Source organism: Colletes latitarsis, chromosome 1, assembly GCF_051014445.1.
Source record: "Colletes latitarsis isolate SP2378_abdomen chromosome 1, iyColLati1, whole genome shotgun sequence".
In the NCBI taxonomy this organism is placed as follows: Eukaryota; Metazoa; Arthropoda; class Insecta; order Hymenoptera; family Colletidae; genus Colletes; species Colletes latitarsis.
Genome location: NC_135134.1, coordinates 46,033,919 through 46,054,443, shown reverse-complemented (window position 1 = coordinate 46,054,443; position 20,525 = coordinate 46,033,919). Strand labels below are relative to the sequence as shown.

At 40.3% G+C, this 20,525-nt stretch overlaps 1 protein-coding gene and 1 long non-coding RNA gene across 8 annotated transcripts in view; one reads left to right on the top strand and one right to left on the bottom strand.

Annotated features, from left to right (window-relative positions):
* The window catches only part of Mesk2 (misexpression suppressor of KSR 2), a 29,239-nt gene extending 15,974 nt beyond the window's left edge, over positions 1-13,265 (bottom strand). For 4 of the 7 annotated variants that reach the window (XR_013079604.1, XM_076764495.1, XM_076764502.1 and 1 more), the window contains exons 1-3: positions 13,123-13,265; positions 7,460-7,855; positions 4,889-4,942 (exon numbers count right to left, since the gene is read on the bottom strand). Coding sequence is in view for 5 of the 7 variants with exons in the window: in XM_076764495.1 (XP_076620610.1) it covers positions 4,889-4,942; positions 7,460-7,674 (269 nt within the window). In the remaining 2 variants the exon portion in view is untranslated. The remainder of the gene's footprint in view (positions 1-4,888; positions 4,943-7,459; positions 7,856-13,122) is intronic. The other 3 variants (XM_076764512.1, XM_076764534.1, XM_076764539.1) reach the window with 3 other exon arrangements.
* Positions 13,266-13,977: 712 nt separating this feature from the next.
* On the top strand, positions 13,978-18,438 carry LOC143344605 (uncharacterized). Its single transcript, XR_013080116.1, has 3 exons — positions 13,978-14,220; positions 14,514-14,678; positions 18,405-18,438. It is a non-coding gene; the product is annotated as an uncharacterized LOC143344605 (long non-coding RNA).
* Positions 18,439-20,525: the final 2,087 nt, after the last annotated feature.

Below are 20,525 nucleotides of genomic sequence, written 5' to 3'. Positions count from 1 at the left end.
TATAGTAAAAAAGAGAGCGATTCTCCGGGTAAAAATAAATTAGAAATTTGAGAAAATCGAATTTGATGATTCGTCGAGTACGAATGCACTTAATTACGGTGAAGCTCGTCAAATGACGCTTTACGTAATTGTTGTGTTCGTTTACGTATATACGTGTTTGTAATTGATAAGAACTAGCGAAATACGAAATAGTATCGAAAATATCAGGGACCTTAAACAAAAGATTAAATAAATATTCATTCTTCCTTTGCTCAAGGTATCAACTAGTTAAATAGACGTAGTTTCTTGGTATCTGAGCACTGCCGGAACTATATATAAGGTTGTAACATAAATAAGTTTGATAAATTATAAAGAAAATTCTTGAAAAGTAAATCGTAATAAATGAATTTTAAAGTTGAGTGTTTGTTACGTCCACACGGATTATTAATTGATATGGTGAAATATTAATCAAATTACGTCCATTGAATTGTTAAACAAAAAGCAATAGATTTAATAGTTAAAATTTCGAGAGTCTGCTACATTAAATGCGGGCAGGTTTGAGAAATTTCTCATTTCATAAATTAATTAGTTCCCAAGTCCATCTCGTATATTATTGAATCTTATTAGCTATAGTATAACAAGTGCTTTCGTATGCACGTATAAATAAACATAACTGTTCAAAGCAGCGTTTTACAAAGTAGAGCGCAAAAGAAAATTTTTAACGTAGAAAATCTGTTACAATATTACTTATTTCAGAAACATTTTCTTTTTTTTTCTTAGAAATGGTACCTTCCAAACAAAATTAAGTACATGTATATATCGATAAATATTCAAGACTGTTTTTCTAGAAAACGAAGCCCCGTCTGAAAGAATTGTATCTCAAATGTTTGATCTATAATTATACCAAGAATCACTATTTTTAAATACGGAATAATACATTTCAAATGTCCATAAAATCGATTGCCAACGATCGAGTTGGGAATTGGCGTAAAGTGAATTTATGAAGGTGCACAAAGATGAGAAATGAAGTCGCGTAAATTATAAATAAGATGCACAGAGAGCGTACGGTACCATCGTGGATGGTTGCCCTCAACGAAGAAAAGAAAATGGTGGATTCGTAAGAAAGGATCTCATCGACGGTCGCTAGAAGCCGAGCTAACCACCACGGGAAACACTCGATATCCCCGTCATTCGATATCTCGAACCCTTTTTACCGATCGATTAACCGAGGTGTACAGATTTTTTGTCGGCCGGTTCCGCCGCTCACGGACGACGTAAAGATGTATGGTAAGACGAGGCTGCCGGGGATAGATCGATTTACGTGTTTCCTTTCTGGAGTCCAGCTTTTCCTTTGAAACAGGGGAGTCGAACGATTCCACCCATAAATCTATGCAGAATGCAGAGCACGTTTCGCTAAAGCTATACCATCTAGTGAAAAACAAACTAAATTCTTCGTCTAACTATAGTATATCGGGCCAGATCGCATACGCATGTCAATAAAAAGATGCATCTTCGGTTAGACGATAGAAAGATGCTTCGTTTATTCATTCTCCATGCATTAACTGCAATCGCACAACAATGTTTTACCTTTTATTTTCTCCCGACGTTGGACGAGCTGCTGAGGACTTTGTTCTAGTTTGCAACTATACCTGGGTACCTGTCTTTGTTCATACGTACTCGCTAATTATGAAACGTATGTCTGCCACTGAAGTCTGGTTAGTCGTGGATTGTGCAACGACGATGATTCACGAAAGTAGCGAATATTTCACCAATTAGTTTTATCAAGTTGTCGAGTAGGTTCTTGCCGATGTTACGTTTCGACATTAAATAAATTAAATACCGGTTGGAAGAATAATATTTTAATCGAATCGTACTAGTGCTTCAAAGCCCACGATTGATACATATTTATAATAGGATTACATCAGACTTCAATACTGTGGAGAATGGATATGCTAATTTAGTTTTTGCAGTTTCGACATCACGTATATTGACTAAGGTTTATTAACTTTGACGAGTTCAAGTAATAATGACTAAGAGTAATTGTTGGCATTGGAACAAATCACAGGTCTTATGTAAGCAAAGGTACAAAAAACTGAGGAAAATATCGAATTCTTTAATAGAGACTGTCTATTGATGATGTAATTTTGGTGATGCAACGGTGTAAGTGTAATCTGATACTTGTTTTTTTAAATGGAATCATACGTTTTCTTTTTATTTTACGATTCACGAATGATATTTTATGATTACCTTGTATAGTATGTATTTGAGTAGTTGTTATTCTTCCGAATAGTTAATGGTATATGATTTGGTTCTGATGGGATAATCAAGAATCTCTACGACAAGTCGTAATTAAGTTTCTGCATGGAATAATTACGTATTCGTGTCCAAACTTTTCACCTTTTATTGTGCCCTTAATTTGCACGTAACGAAACGAAACATGAATCGACGTTTTAGAGTAATACGTCACTGTCTGTAGGAAACCTCGAGTCCCTCTGTCCGGAATTCGGAGCAGACTTTTAGATTTTCCAATGTTTCAACCGTATCGATGGTATCTCGGGAAAACGGTGGTTGCATTGTTTTCATCGAATCGGAAATTGAGCCAAAGCCCGGGATCAAGCGATTCAGATAGACCTGGCGCGTAGCCAAGTGACGTGAAAACGAATTTTCAGGGAAAGTAGAACAAAATGACGTATACGACCATGACGTCATAAGGAACTGTTATATTTTACTGTACTGTCAATGCAATTTAACACAACGAATCTCTGACGTAACGGTGCTCCAAAACTAAATGAGACCCGTCTACTGTTTAATTTGAAAACGTCGATGCGAATAGTGGAAGAAACATTTTAAATTTATCGAATACCGATAAAGATATTATTGCAATCGAAGAGTAATATATTTTATTAAAACAGAACAGTCTGTAATAGATTTATAAAAGTGATATTTTAGATATTGAAATTCATTTAAAATAGAACTCACGGACGGGTTTTAATTTGGTTATCGTGTATCGTTGTCATTGGCAATGTCATTTATATATTTAGAACAGAATTCTTTTCAGACGCTTCGAATCGATTAACGACATTAACTGGAAAATTAACTCTTTTTCCATCCACGACGCTATTTTAGTCCGTCTGTGGCGTTACCAACTATCACAAGCTTGTGACACAAATACCACGTTAATCGATATCCTCCAGTTCTCTATTCCTTTCCTTGGCAGTGCAGAAACGCGCCCCTTACAGCGAATACTTTTAGAACGAAGAATTAATGTCATCGAACAATCGTCCATCAGCACCTACTAATGGCTTGCAATTAATCTTAATCTCCCTGTTAATTACTTTACCACGAACATCGATTAGAGGAGAGAATCGTTGTTTCGATTAGAAGTAGGACGCCAGTCTGTTTGTCTACCCAATTCCGGTGTTGGCGAAAACGCAAAAGATAAGTTACGCGATTAAGAGTCTCGTAACGTTAGCGCTCTGAAAAATAGGACATCTTTGAAAACCTTCTTTTTGTGCGAAATATAAACCTTGTTTAAGCTTTTCGCGTAACTTTACCGATTAGTTAACAAAGTTTCGTATCAAGGCATGAAATCGTTTCAAATTTCAATAAATCGTAACGAAATGTGTAGGTTTATCCTTCTCGTACGACGAATCGTAAAACTCATTAGGCTCGTAACAAGTTCGTTTGTAAAATTGCGTTCAACGTGGATTCATGGGAGTCGAGTATCGTTATGATCCGACAGATAGAAGTGTAATTCTCGAGGTTTAATTATGTGAGAACAATGCGACGCGTCCAGGGAGTTTGAAATTTAATGTCATACCGTGCATCGGAGCTGTTGCTCCGTTGCTCTATGCCGTGCACGTGAACAAAATGTTCGAGACAGTTACGTAACGAAGAGACTTCATTAAAAGCGGCGCATTGAAAACTGCGTCCAACTTTGTTCAATCGCTCTTTCGCTTCGTATCGAAGAATTCTATTATTTCATTCCGCGACGCAACTTCGTACTCGGGAAACTTTTTACGAAGCGAAACGGCACAAGACCAACGAGCACGGAACGCGTGTTCGGAGTATTTAAGCGTCCCGGGGGAACCTTGAAAGTTCGGGGTAATATTTGAGGACCCTAATTATACTTAAAATTTGCATTTAAACGAGGACCGGTAATCGCGAAAATACCAGAACTTTCCAAGAACCGCGATCGGAGTTCTGATAAAGAATACAGCTCGAAGTTCGTTGAAACGATCGGAAATTCAGCTTCCAACCCAGAAATCAAGGGAGCACGCGGATAGCTTTCGAGCTTCGTCTCGTTGCAATCAGAAATATATATCCCAGCGACGAGCAACAAAAACGGTACGACCATTCAATAAACGTCATGGGAGGATATGTAGGTAGCACGCAATGCCTCGTCGTTGCAATTTCATTTCTCCCGAGCCCCGAGTTAATGTATCCTATCGATTTGTTGTTGCGTAGTAACTCGAGGGACTCGCGACCGATACAATGAACAATCTTGCACTCAGAAAAATTACGTCGTTGAATTCTGAAATCGTACAAAACTCGTGGCTCGCCGGCCAGACGTTGTCCGCCGGCGAAGCCTTGACTTGTCTGTACTTCTGAAAAAGAGCAATAACGTTTGCCACTCTTAATAACGCAACTGCCAATTACCGGCGATCGTTCGGCTTCACCGACATCGGGGCCAATGCCGATTCTCAGCGAGACCTCAGAATCCCTACGGAACAACGGATGAGCGTCGAATAAATAGCACGTACAACTACACGCATACGTGACAGGGGACACGACGATTGGATTAAAACGATCTACGCGAGGCGTCGATTTGACTAAACGTCGCAATTGGGATCTACTCGATAGCAAGGATCTACCTTAACAACGCGACGCTGTTATTAGCGAAACTTACCCCAAAAGTGCTGATTCCTCGGCTGTGGCGGCACTCGGCATCTTGTTTCTTTCCCTAGAACAAAATGGCGGCGAATAATAACAACGCCCGGCCCTAGCGGCTTACACAGCCTCTACTCGGATACCAACAACGAACATTTAGCAGGCAAAATTGTTGAACGCGTTCCAAACACGATATAACGACCGGCGCAGGATTAGCTACATTCCCTGGCACTTTCACGTTCGAAGTTGCGCCATATTTCAGACGTTTCTTCCAACCGCAGTTTCGACTCTTCGCGAACCAACGATCCCGTACTCTTTTCAGACTACGGCTCTCGAGCGTACGTCGCCTTGAACTCGCGATCAAAGTCACGCGAGTTTCGTTGCGTTCGCGGTGATCTACGAACTAAATTTAGGCGACGATAACGAGCGAAACAAACATCCGATGCTCGCATCGTGTAGATGCTTCGCGTTTCCAGAGCATTCAATGCGAAATCGAGCATCCGTGCGGTTGAGAAGTATGCAATGTCGTGCTGAATGTTGCTTGCCCGTCGTTCTCGGAGGATCGACCTCACACGAGGATCTCTCGAACCGAGAAGCCGGTTCCGCAACGCACGCGTTGCCGTCGCGCGCCACGAAGCACACGCTAATGCAACTCGAGCGTTGCAAGGACAAAGGAACAACGCCGGACTACGTGCATGCAAAAACGACGACTGCTAACGATAATAATAACGTAACACCGGTGATAGTTTCACGGGACAAGTATCTTTTGTGCGTTGGCCGTACGTTTCCAGAGAATCTATTTTCCATGTCTCTGTCGCTCGGCAATATTCGATGCATGAAATATCGATCGAAACGAATTCATAGTTTATCAAAGGTAGACTTTAATAAACCGGGACACCGGCTACGGTACACACGGAACCCGTACCGTTGTCCGTAATTAAATAGAGGTGTTCACTCGAATCGGATGGAATTGGAAAAATATTAAACGCATCGAACAAAATTATTTCGTTTGCTTTGCCCGGGCGAACAAATCGGGGAGAAAATTTAATTATAATTAAAATCGACGGTCCGTGAGATTATCACCGGTTGTCGATTGGAAGCAGCAGCAAGCTGGTGCGTATAACGACCAAAGCGGATGTAACTATAATAGAGGAACTGGGAAAGTCACTAGCAATACGCGGTGTGGAAGTGTTCAGCGTGAGGAAAGGAGTGACGTTCAGGTCGCATGATGCGGCTTACCTCGTGGCCTGCTTTTGTACCCAGGCCGATCAATAGTCGCGGCACCAACTTCCGGTCCTAAAGTCCGTCCGTGCTTAAGGTTAAACCAGTCTTTGATTATACTGATAACAGGGGCACGTGTGTGCCTGCTTCGATTCGTCAGTGGAGTCGAAGAAGCGCACTCGAAGCGGTCGCTGGATCGAAATCGGCCGGGCGCCATATTACCGCGAATGCATTATCGATTCTCGATTGAGTAACCCTTGCAAGACGATATTTTATCATTCGGGGGACTCGATATTGGAAATGCGATACGAGGTCGAGCAGTATTATCGAAAAAATTCCGAATGTATTACTGTTATTGTTCCCCGGTCCGTGTACTTTCATTTCGCGCGGCAAAACATTCTAGAATAGTAACGGTACCGAAAGTTATTTGCTTCTACACGTATATATATGTATATTCGAGAAGCTATGGAGAAGAGCCAACAGAGAAAAGAGTATGCACGCGTACAATACGACCCCTTAGATTCAGCCCAACGTGCTTACTACTCGGGAAACACGGAACAGTATTTTTTGTTTTTACGAGTCCCGTTTCTACGTCCGTTGACACACACAGAGTTAGCGAGTCGTAACATTTTAGTAGCAATGGATTTTAATAATTCGTAAGCGGCCCCGTGTTTCAATGCGTTTCTCAGAAGTACATCAAGTGTTTTTCTTGCAATTTTAGTTTGAGCGCCTAAAAAGGGCAGGAAACTGTGACGATCGATTTCCTCGACGCCAGTCCACCACCGTGGCCAATAGCAAAAGCACTCTAACCGTACCTCCGACATTTTCGACCTCGAACCGATTATTCGCGACCTCCTTAGCCACTGCTCGCAGGCTACTGTGTCATTGATCGCGCATGTCTTTGAACTCAAAATTCCCGACGTTTAACATAATCTTACCTGTAATACCAGCGAATTACCAAATGCGTCACGTTGACTATGCAGAGGGGATTTACGTACTTTGATTAGTAGTATTTGTGAATCGAACACAAGAAAAACAATACCGTCGTCTTGTAACAATTTATATCTCGTCGAGAGTGATCGTACGTAGAAACGAATTACCTGTCGATAGAGTAATAGCTTCGTTCCAAATAGAGTCCATCGTTATCGTACGTGTCGCGAATGCGCCTAATACAATGATTCCACAAGTGAGCCGAGCAGCGTCTTAGCGGTGCATCGAAGACTCCAACGTCATCGATCACGGATTGAATAGACGGGTCCGAGGTCGAGAAACAACGCGAAGAAGCGAAACTCGGTATCCCGCGACCGTCACCCTACCTGCCGACCGGTTTTTCCCCTGTATGTGCGGACAATATCATATAAGGCATTACCTTGAGACGATCGAGACGCTCTCACGACGGTCCTCGATCAGCGGGTCCTTTTTCCTGAGCTCGACCTTGGGCGAGGCGAAACTGAAAGCCTTCTTGACACTCTCGAGGACGCTCTGTCCGGTGGTCTGTGTCTGGTCGACGATCGTCGTGCTTTTGTATACGTCTTCGCCCAGGTCGCCTAACGACCTGTACGAAGCGCCAATACCTGCCGGCATGGCGGAGTTTCCGGTTGCTCTTGCTCGCCCACGATGAAGCCTACCCACTGAGACGACCTATTCGAACGCCTTCGCCGAGGATGCCGTCCACCGTTGGCGGCGGATCTACCTCTAACGCGTTTCTTCGCCAAACGTGTTCCGGGCACCGCGTCCTCGTTGCTGGCCCCGGTTGTTGGCGTTGCTGATACGCGTGCCCGAAGCCGATACGCCAATATCGTACGTCAACAAGGCAAACGAACGGGCAAACGGGCAAATAAAGAAAATTCAAGATAAGGAGGTACCGTGTGAACCGCTTGGACTATCGATCGAGGCATCGGCAACTTTACGACGAACCAACGAACTCCCTTGCTCGAAAAATCGGTTCCCTTTTCGTACGTGTTTTCTTAAAGGTTCGAGTCTCGCGGAAGCGTCTACGAAAGATGAAATTCGAAAAATCTGCGAACGCTATAGGACTTTAAATCGAGTGCTTTATACGTTCTATGCGTCGTGCGTCACGCTATAAAGATCTCTTTCTCGAAATGGCAGACGTCAAAGCTGGTTGACGTAACATCTCGGGAACCAACAGACCAACTGTCTAGCAACTTTAAATGTCACTCTGCTGTGTACGGTTTGAAATTAAATCGGAACTCGTAAAAGATTTCTTTCAGTCGCTTGGGAAAAATAAATATGTTTTTTTGAATTCTCGACCATCGAAATTTATTTCTTTGATTTTTTTGTTTAGGATTATTAGAACGACAGTCGACGTGTCGATAATGATGTATCACGAGATCGATTGTTTAAAAAATTCCGTCAGCCTGGTAAAATGTAAGTAAATATACGTGTATTGTTTTAAATTGATACGTCAAATAATTTTGTCAGGAAAGAATCTTAAATGTCGTCCAGTTTTTAAGGTAAATTAGGCATATCTTTTAATGACGCCACGAGCAGAAACGCAGTTATTTTCTTTTTTTAGCAGATTAATTCTTAATGGAATAATGTTTAGTATTTTTTTTTATTTCTTAACGCACGAAAAATGACTTTCTTACTGCGCGGAATTGTATGTACTCGCTAAACGGGAGCGTTTCTGTTAGAATTTCCCAGGTCAGAGTGCATACCCGTATAAAAAAATAACACCGTGTGCAATTTTTTCTTCGTTCTCCGACCGTCCTCGCTAATGCTCCAGTAATTTTCTTAATTACTCCGTTTTTTTCTTGTTTTATACAGGCCTTTTTAATTTCCAGCTTTCCGTTATTGAGTTTGTTTTGCTCAAATAATTAATTATTCATTCTTAGGGTTGCACAGCATTCTTTACAAATACGGGTATAAACACTTTTGTACAGTAAATTATACGAAATAACGAGAAAATAAAATGCACCGCTAATGAAATGCTTTCATATTATTTTTGTTCATTTAATTTTGCGCGATACTTTTATCATTGGAATACTGTTTAATTAACGAAGCTTTTTAAAGTCTTGCGTAATGTATTCAAAATTCAGTCGGACCTAATGCGGTCGAAAGGCATGAACAACCCTACAGATTGTCATTAATGCTGTGCATCGAGGAAATGCAGTACTGCACTCTGTTCGTGACGTCATGCGGTCGAAAGGACAGACAACACCTGTCGTCATTATTGCTGGTCGGATGAATTTGCAATTATGGTTTTGGTAGTACGGCACTAACAATCGTTCGTACTACGATCGAGAGAAACAAAGCAGGTGCTTCGCGGTTATTCGTACCGTTAAGTAATCGCGTATGAATCGGTACACGAATGAAAAAATCTTATTGAAATTACGGACAGTGTCGAGAATTCGATTCCATCGTTGTTATATCAACATTCTTTGTTATATGTTGCACTACTCGCGGTTACAAAGACCGTGAACACAATACTAGGTGCTCGAAAACAAAAATAGTAACACTCGTACGAGTGCAAGTTTTCTCACGGAAACAGATGCAACGACAATATATCGTAACAAACGTACTTTGTCTTCGAAATTTCCACTCGTTCGTTAAAAACCATTTAGCGATTTCTGGCTGTGGAGATTTCTAACAGGAAAATTGCAAATAAAATACTCTCCTTAAATACGTTATCATTTCTGTTCCTCAAAAAAAGTTACTTCCGTATAAATGTTAATATTTTTGTTATACTCCGTATCATGTCCGCGCACCTGCCTGGATTTGACGTTTCTTAATTGGTATCTGGCTAAGAAAGTGACAGATGTTACGTGGCTGGAACTGATGGAACGCTTCCGGTGCACGCCCATCCTCGATTCCAAATCCCGATACGCTTCGTAAGATTGCAGCCGATTTAGATCGACCGTCGCGATACCTTTATTTTCTTTTCGTCGTTTATTTGCTCGTTACGTACGACGGAGAGATCATTGGAACGAAATCATTTGCCGATACCTCGCGTTACGAACCGTCCTCGCGTAAAGAAAAAAGTGAGAAGGTAGGTGAGATGCGTGTCAAGGTGTGGCGTCGGCATGCACAAAATTCATTGACTTATACACATCGAGATATAATCATGCGTGGCCGCATGCCAATTGCAAAGGTGTTACGCTGTTCGCCTTTGTGGAAACACGCAGATGCTGAGAAACTCGAAACAGTGATCAGTGACCGGGTTCCTTCGAAACGTTTTGGCCCCGAAATTGTTCAGAGCTGCGTGAAACATAGTTTCGAAACTCGTGCGTTTCGACCGGTGAAATGTATCACTGATTACATGCTTCGTTGATGATTCCGTACGTAATTAAACTCCAAAGGACAGGCACGCACATGCAAGGTAATACCGTGCGTACACAACATTGGAGCTTTTGACGATCGACGATTCGTGCAGTTGCTTTTACCGTTGCGAGGGGCGCCTAGGATTTCCTATCGCAGTTTTCGATTTCGTAAACAAACGAATTGCATAATGTAACACGGCAACGGTAACGATCGATAAGTATGCCTGGTTAGCAGTCACGATAAAAACGAAACAACGTAACGCAAGTATTCATAACGTAATCCGGTTCGCGCGAAGGGAAATTCTGTTTCTACGGTTCCCGTTATCGTTGTAGTAACACCGAAAAGCGTGAATTATATTTTTCCCAACCGCGACCCTCTTCGGACCGAAGGGGCATTAGCGTACTATCGTTTCGGCCTCGTGGCCTTCCTGCCAATTAAAACCTTCGCTGGCTAAGAAAATTTGTTCCGTAACGAGGCAAGGAATTGTGCGTCACGCTCGTCACTATCGAGCTCCGGGAATCACACCTTCTACACGGCGACTCTAGAAACTGGAACGAACTGCAGCGCTTCTCTAAATAAAAGTAGAAAAAAAGTTTCGTTGATCTCCGTAATAAAGTAAATAAAAGAATTTTTTTTAGCGGAGGTAGAAAAAAGTTGACGAAAATGCACTTTAACGAGACCTGCCTCCTCGATGTTTGGATTATTTTTAAAAATGCAACTATATAATTTGTATAAACATTTGTTATTACTCTAGTACGTAAACGTATCAAGTTAAATGTTTTATGAAATATTTTCTTCTTAAAAATGATGTAGTTACCTCCAATTAATTGTAACTTGGTATTCTTTCACGTTTTATAGTTGTTAAATATTAAGTAGTAAATGTAAGTAATTACGATATCCGTAGTTTTTATTCAATACTGAAAGTAGCGACTTATATAAAACAAGAAAATGCAATTGCATTTCGCAGATGCACTTGTTCCATTTATCAGGGAAATAGGAACGAAATCGAGTATACTTTTCTCTACTATTTTTTTTATTTTTACATATAAAACAGCTGCAGCTCGATCCAGTTCAACAATCGCCTTGTACGATAAAAGCAGACCTGGGCATAAAATACTTCAAACGCGAAATAAAAATAAACGTTTTAAGTGGTTTTATATTTCAAAGGTTACTCAGGAAAAAGAATCTAGTTTAATTTGGGAGTCAAATAAATTACTTTAAATTTGTCGTTGTAAAAAAGGAAACGAGGCGCCTTATAACAGTCGCTAAATCTTCGTTTGAAAAACATTCTTCGCATTCTTGTAATCGTAAAACATATTCGTTTCTTTGCGAGAATCATCAATGTCCCTTTATAGTTAATAACCCTCTTCCTGTATTGCTGTCGACTGGAACACGATTCGTTTGTATACGATTCTCTTAAAATACATCTCTAATATGCATTTAGGGTAAAATTACTAAATTTGCAAAATTATTTTAGATTATTTACTCGAATAATCACTTTAAGATAATTTTGTTCGAGTGATGCCCAGGTCTGAATAAACGTTAATTCAAACTGTCATGCATAAACGTAGCACACACACGACTTCGACTCTCTTTCTTTTCTTTTTGGGTTTCGAAATTTTACTACGAATTAACGAAAAAATACCGAAAACATTGTACCCTATAAAAAAAGTTATCAATCGCGTTGATGAAACTTGTGATAGACGATATGTGTGCGGTTGTAGCCCGTAGCGATCTATATTTTGAGGCCGACGCACGTACGGAAAAGAGGAATCGATAAGGAACAAGATTATAAAAAGCCCGACGCACACAGATCCACGCACAGAGAAATAAACCGATTTTGGTATTAGCCAATGTCCCGCGCTCGTCTCCGGAGGGTTGTTAATTCGATATTCGAGCGTGACATCGAAATCCCATTAAACTTTCGCGGCGCACACGAAACGCTATGGATATTAAAATTCAACCGCCGAACTTTTCCAATTTCATTCCGGTTCCCATCGTTCCGGTGTAACGTAATCTGCAAACGTGCATGGTGCAGCGGCCGAGTCGAGCTGGCTGTGCCCGCGAAAACCCAAACTTGCGGGGATCAGCTGCGGTCTCCAGCTCATGGACGTAGCCACATCCGCGACGCGTGCACGCATACAGTCGCACGGTGCTTAAAATCGATCCGACCGACGAGCTTTCTAGGTAAAACTCGCGGCGATCGTCGTTTTCCCCGTAAGAACGATTCCCCCGATTCGCGGAACACATCCGCGCGCGTCTGAATCGCGACCCAGGATGCCGTGTATTGATTTTTCGCATGGATAGTCGCGTGTGTAACGTCTAACCTCGTTTCTCGTTCGAGTAACCACCGTACCCAGGCCGTCGCGACGCATCGAGCCCTCGATCGTAACGTTGACACTTGGAGCGTCGTCGGTGAATACGAAAATCGCAGTTTACGAGCGTTCGTACGAAACGAAATCGATCCCGAGGGGGGAAGCACCGAACTTCGCAGGCTACGACGGTTATACTCGCGTCGGATAGCGTCACGAACGGATCGCCGTAAAAACTTGCACCTTTTGTATTGACTCGGTCGAGCACGACGGGAAAGATGTGCGTACGCGCGCAAAAATATCGACGACGACGACGATGTCGACGGTGCCTGGTCTAACGTTACGGAATCGTCATCGATCGAAATGGTGTCGCGCGTCGAGGAACCTTTTACGCGGATCGAGAAAGGTTCTCGACGCGGAAAATGCGCGTATGACTCACCTCGTCTTGCGCGGCTCCCGCTGCGGAATCCTGGTACCGAAGAAGAGTTGCAGCTTCTCCGCGGCGTTTAGACACGATAGCACCGGAAACAAAGACGCGTTAGACGAGTACGAGGCGCTGGCGATCCTGTTTCGGACCTTCCCGCTCGTCTGTTTTTCAAATTCCCTCGAGAGCGGACGACGAACGTTTCGATTTTTCCGAATGTCGATTTCGTTGCTTTTTCCTTTACTCGCTTGGCCCTTCTTTACTTCGACGTGATGTCTGGAAACGCACCACGACGAGACTAACCAGATACCGTACCCGTGTTCTCAAAGCCACCGCACGATTACTATTGGCCCGAATACACGACTCAGGCTACAGACTGGTCAATGGGAATGCGCACCGCCTCGTGCGCGGTGCATAGCGGATCGAACCGGTTATGGACGGCCTAACGACATCTTGCCATACGACTGCAGACCGTGTTGCACGAGGAGTGCTCCTTTCCCGACTACCAAGCGACTCGAAGCTACTTTCGGTAAAGCAAACACTCACTATATCGAGCGAGAAACCTAACCGCGTACGAGGCACACGAGCAGACTTTATACCTTACGGAGTTTCGTCGCTCGAACTGACTTCTGTATCGACCTAAAATTTAGAGGTTATCTTGGCGTTCTCTTCTCACGGATGGCGGTTAGTTGGGAAACTATTAATCGAATTAGTATCGCTGGGCAAACAAGCTGTAACGTGAATGATTTTCAATCGTATCCTGTCAAGTTTCTATTTCAGTTCGTCTGTGATACGGTATCTAACGTAATAAATACTCGTTTCGTGACATTGGCCTTGTGTATACTTTCAGTATTGAAAGACGAGCGATGGTCGGGAAACAGTTCTAGGAAGGACGGTAATTTCGGGAAAATACTTCAACGGAAAGTAAACAATCGATAAGAATGCTTATCGAAGCCAGGTGTTTAAGGTTTCTTTCGGGAAAACATCGAGCGTTGGAAACGTTGAACCTTCCCCCACCTACCGCCAATTCGCGATGTCGCTGCTGCTAGTTCAGATTGTTCGTGGGTTTTGGCGCAATCAGACGTATCGGCAGTTTCTCGATTAGTAAAATATGTACGTACGTTTCACCTATCGACATCTAAACGCTTTCAATCGTCACTATTACTCTCTTACGGTGCCCTTATTTGATATTAATACATTTCTACTATAAATTACGCTAGAATTGTGACAAAAACTGAATCGGGTTTGGACGTTTATTCGACATCTAACCTATATCGACTCATCACGTTTCTCTAAACGAAATTACATATCTGGTATATATTATTTCAAGTTTGATCATTGTTTAATTATGATTAGGTATGTTTGCTGTAATGCATTTGATTTTAATTTGTATTTTATTTCTGTAGCAGTCTCCGATAGGAATTCGAATGCAAGGCAAGCCACCGGGACGCTATCTGCACCTCGTCGCTGGAATCATGAATCGACCAAACCTATCTAGATGACATCGATGATGATTTCTACTGGACAACAGCGTCATCCTCGCGGTATTTGTTCATCATACTCAACGATCGGTGAGTTGAATGACATTTTTATTCCTCTGGTCCCCAATCATGTCATAGGACGAAAGGTCCGAATTGACACGGGTGACCAGTTGTATACGTGCATTGGCGAGTACAGTGACCGCGGGTATTTTGAATATCCGTGAGTAGTAACTTGTACATTTTTATTATTTAGATCAGGCTAGGGTCTCCTTGTACTTCGCGTTTCTTAATATGATAAATGCTGCATATTGAATGAATATAAGCAAATAATTCAATAATGTTAAAATATGAATATTAATTATAATGAAATTAGACAATAATGTTTATAGTATGAGTGTTTTTACTTTTAATTACACTCATTATACAATGATGATTCTGTTAATAGTATTGTTTATATATTGAACATTGATCTTTTTTTATATTTTTCTCATTTCATGTTAAAATGTAAATTGATGATTATCGAAAATAATATAGATTTTGTTACTCGTTCAAAAGTATATTGATTTTATGTACAAGAAGGCATTTCGCGATGAATAGATTTCCAAGTCAAAGTAACATGCAGTCTTACTATTTTCATTTTTTAAATAATTCACTTTGACGACGAAATCGTACCAAGGGTAGTTCAATACTTTAATTATTAATTTAATAAATTTGTTTTAATAAATTATCTCAAACTTTAAAAGTAAATTATTTTATTGTAAAATCTTAATTAAAGTCTTTTCTTCTAAATAATTAAATCTTAAACACAATAATCATCTTTCATAATAATATTTTCAATATTAATACGTATCAAATTTTTCCTTTTGATTTGTTATAAGTAAGAACAGAGGAATAATATTTCATTAGACGCTATTTATTTCCAATAATCAGTCTTTTAGATCAGGATTTTCAGGATATTTTTCCGTGTTCGTTGCCTAAACTCATCCATGTGCCCAGGTGCTACTTGGTTGAGTAAAGGCAACGGGCACGATGACTTAGATTTATAATAATAATTTATATGTCAGCGGCTGACAATGCTAGTGTATCGTGCACGATGTACTTTCCACATGTGTGTGTGTGGTTAGGCTGTGGAAGTGCATCGTTTCAAAAGTTAATTACAATGTACATATAAAATTTTATAATACTAAATTCTTATCAATTACAATAATAATATCGATTTTCTATTTATCGTTTATTTGACAATTGTTGACACTGCATACATTAAACTGCTTAATAATTATAATATTATAAATGCATATACAACAGTATATTTTTTTTAAAACTATATTACATATATTAAAATGTTCTATATAAATACTTATAGATAAAAATACGCAATGATCACTAGCTTTTGTCAGACGATTTCAGCAACTGGTACGTACCTTAGAGTGTGAAAGTTTGCAATGTTCGGGTGTCGGAGGAACCCCGGGGTTTCCTCTCTAGTTTAGGTCGCGCCCGAACATTTTGTATGAGAACCGTGGAGTGTGTGTTTGAGAGAATGAGTTTTGCAATTTTTTAAATATAGAGTTAGGTAGGTAGGTAACTTATTTTCTGGAATGTGTGCATTAGACTTAAGTAGGTAGGGTGTATTTCGGTTTGGAGAATTGAAATATTGCCGATTCAAATGAAATATACTGTTTGATTTTGGTTTTATTTTCAATTCCTCGAATCATGCGACTTTAGAGTCGCTGTTCGCGTTCGCGATCGTGGTTAGGCCCTCTCGAAACGCTCGTCCCGCTCGAGATTCACCACGTATGCTCTATCCAATAATTCGTATATTATTGGAAGACTGCGTATCGCACGAAATCTCGAGTCTAGACTTAAGTTTCAGGCTTTGGCAGGACCGCCGAAGAAAGAAAAGGCTCGATGAGTCGAAGAGGCCCTGACAAACTGTCTCAAGAGTGGGCTGCAACAAATGGCTCTTCATCTTCACCTTCGGATGAGGATGGAGAGTCATTCTCTGTTACTACTTTGTCACTGTTCTCGCCTGTAGTTGTAGTATTTGTAGTTTTTCAGATGGTCGCGAAAGACGAATGATCGTGTTTTATTTCTAGATAGCGTTGCGAATAATTTGGACTTATCGCGATTACTTTTAGCGTTGCGAACAGAATACTTTCGCGTTTGCTTTCAGAGTAGTGTCGCGTCTGAGCATTGATCGTGGTTTGAATTAGAGTTGCGAAAAATAAATTCGAGTTGCTTGTCTAGATGATTTTGCAACTAATTAGTTTTGTAGTTAACTTTAGAGTTGTGAACGATGAAAATTTTTCGCGTTTTCTTTCAGAGTAGTGTCGCGTGTGAGAACTGAGCTCGGATTGCATTAGTGCTGCGAAATGTGAATATTATCGCGTTGCAAATTTAATGAATCGATTTTGATTACTTTTAGAGTTGCGATCGGTTATATTCTACGTGTTTGCTTTTGGACCAGCATTGCGAATAATTATTTATCGCGACTGTTTGTAGAGTTGCGGCGTATAAAATGTCCAAAATATGACACTGGTATCTGTTCCAGCACCATTCTCAGAAAATTTTTCATTTTGTATTTCATAAATTAGTGTTGCTATGTGAAAAATGTTCCACTTACGGTTTGTTTTAGATTTATTATAAGTGGACAATATTTGTTATTTCTTGTATTTTTACTGCTAGAAAGTATATTTCATATTTGAAAAAAGATATGTTTCTGTTCCACTATTTGGGAACTCTATTTTAGAATCTGGGTTCTTGACTTTCCTTACCATTTTCATATGACGATCAACATAATCGTTTCACGATCAAAAAGCATTGTAATACTTTTAGCGACAAGAATCAAAAGAAACAGCTTCAGAAAATAATCTACGGTCTATAAGCGATTAAGTACATGATAGACGAGATATTTAATGGGAGTTCGTGTTTCATAAGTCAAAAAATAACAATCTCGTACAGAATTATTGGTTTTACAGTACATTCATAATTAATAATATTCTTAATAAAAATACGCTTGAACCTTTTTTTTACACGATTAACTTTTACACGGTTTTTTTACACGATTAACTTTCATACGGTGCTTTTACATGATTAACTTTTATGTTATAAATAGTCAATATTATATTTGTTTCATAAGCTTAAAAAGATATTCTATCAGTCGTAGCAACTTGCAAAAATATTCCATTATGTGATTAGTAGCGACGGAAAGTGAGATACAGAACTGGCACTCTTGTTAAATCCAGATCAATCCAGATTTCGATTGTTTCCAAAATAAGTACCTCTCGTCATACTTGGTTTCAATTTTTGCTATTCATGGCACTCACGCTCATTTCATTCTAAATCGATAACGTTGGCTGTAATTCTGGACCTCATTGGTACATATATAAATATTAAAACAAGGGTAATTTTTTTTATAAGCTTTCACAAAATGTAGAAGGGAATAATAACACTGTGATCATTTCTCTACTTGCTGTTCGCATAGAATATAACGAAATAAGTTCAAAGAATAAACAAACAAATATGAAGGTTCGTCTAGAATTTCTTCTGAGATCCAATTTTAATTAATTCCGAATTAATTCAATTCTCTCAATATTTAGTCTTAATTCCAAACGGCAGAGGTACTCGTATCGAATTCCGGTTTGAGTCGATAACGTTGGAAGTGATATGAAAATGGTAAGGGGGCTCACATGACCTCAATTTATTGATAAATATTTATTTATTTAGTATCGAGTCTATTCTATATCACGTTGGTGATATATTTGGTATACCTGTCAGATTCAGACTAATCTAAATCTCTGTTATTTTCGAATTTTACAGCTCTTTTCGTACGTAGTTTCACTTCTTGCCATCACTTCTTGCCAGCCGATGTTCATTCAATTCCAAGTCACTTTCGTTGGATATGATACTCAAATGGTAAGGAACTCAAAAATCATCTGAGTCGTTTGATAAAAAGCTACATCGAATTTCCGTTCTATCATGTATACAGACGAAATATTCAAGTCCTGTAACTTCGTGTCTATACTTTATTCGTGATGTAATCAAGGCTGTTATGGAGCACTGAGCTTATTAAACGTAAAGTGGGAGGCATGGACGCGAAAGTAATTTTTTATTGGTAAAATAATTAATAAATTCCCGGCTAGTGGCGAGAGTTTCCTCAGAGAATTAAAAATAATTGAATATTATTTGAAATTAACCCTCTTCCAAGTATATTTAGGCGGTTAAATTTCTCTCATAGAGAGAACTTGAAACGACACTGCATTTAATAATAAATGAGAAGTGAAATAAGATATGTAATTAATCCTAGTATTCATAAAAAATATTAGACTTGAACGGAATGCAATCAGTTGCAACCAGTTTGGACGTCAATAAACTCGAAGTTAACGCTTTGCATGCTTTAGAATTTACACTGCAGATGCAGGATGTTCATAAATTTTTCCTCTAAACTTGATGAAATAATATTTAAAAAAAAAATGTGGGTAGATATAGGCCCGAAAGTCGATAATTTCCATTATAATTTCTCTGTTAGAAGACACTAGGAAGTATGATTGATGTATTTCAAATAATTGTTGAGGCAAAGGTAACCCTTTACGGACAGTCTCACGCGTTCGATACTATACTATTGGATGCTATTCCGAATCGCATTACGACGTCAGACGTAAATCTGGAATTCAATTGCATTCCGGACCGTCACGTCTCGCTTTCGTCCGTGTCCCATCCACGTTGATCATTACCTCGTTTTCGAGATTAGTCCGCAAGAATTTTCGACCGATTCGAACACGCTTTTCCGTCCGTCTCTGTTTGCCTTCTCTCTGACTGTCGCGTGCTGTTTCTTCCCTCCGGCTCCGTAATCGAGTCAAATATGAGAAGAATGGAACAACGAAACGAAAGTGCTCTCCCGAGAGCTTAAGAGAGACGTTCTATTTTATGGAATTCACTTTGACGGGAGCGAAAGAGATTAAATTTGGCGAGGGGGCAAGTTGGACGCACTGCTAGGGCGAGATCTTCCGGATAGAGACGGCGTTTTTGAATCGGCGGACGTGAGCGAAAGTAAGGGCTGGATAAAATCGCAACCCATTCTCCCTGACAGCGTCTACGCCCTGCTCGACGACACCGAGGTAAACGAGAGTGTCTTCCTCTCCGCCTCGTCGTCGTACGGGTAATCCTCCCTGGAGATTACCTGGCCGAGAGCGTATCTTTATTTATGTCTGTTTAAAAGGATTTTAATACACGTCAAGTATCGCCCGACGTAATAATTCAAAAAGACGCGCGACCATATTTCTCCACGGGGCCGCGGCGCGGAAAATTTGCATAGACGTAAACGCGGAATAACAGTCGGAGACAGCGGTTGGTTACGATTCCTTCGTACAACGAGATCATCCGTCGCGTATTCTATTTTCCGCCGTTCCCTCGTAATCGCCATTGTCGACGGAGAAATCTCTATACGTTTAATTAAAATTCTAGCCGAGCATTCCGATTAATGGGATTGGACATATCCTTGCAAACGAGAGATCACTGAATCAGAGATACACAATCGCTGAAGCTTCGACGGTAAACATCGCTGGTAACGATATCTGTTATAATTAATCCCCGTTTTTTGCTCGGATTTTACGGCTGTCGTTTTCCCAGTGCAGCGAAAGTCAGGGCACAAGCACCGCTGCACCATATTCGAACACGATAATTACACAATTCTGAGATATTCGTTCCAATGTTTTTGTTGATTCTTTCGACAACAAAGAAATTTATTTTATTTTCCACCTTCCTCTGTCTTTTTCTGTTCGAGGAATGAAATATTCATTTTACGAAAATGAGTATTATACAGGGTGTTCGGTCACTCCTGGGAGAAATTTTAATGGGAGATTCTAGAGGCCAAAATAAGATGAAAATTAAGGATATCAATTTGATGATTGAGGCTTCGTTAAACAGTTATTGAAAAATTAA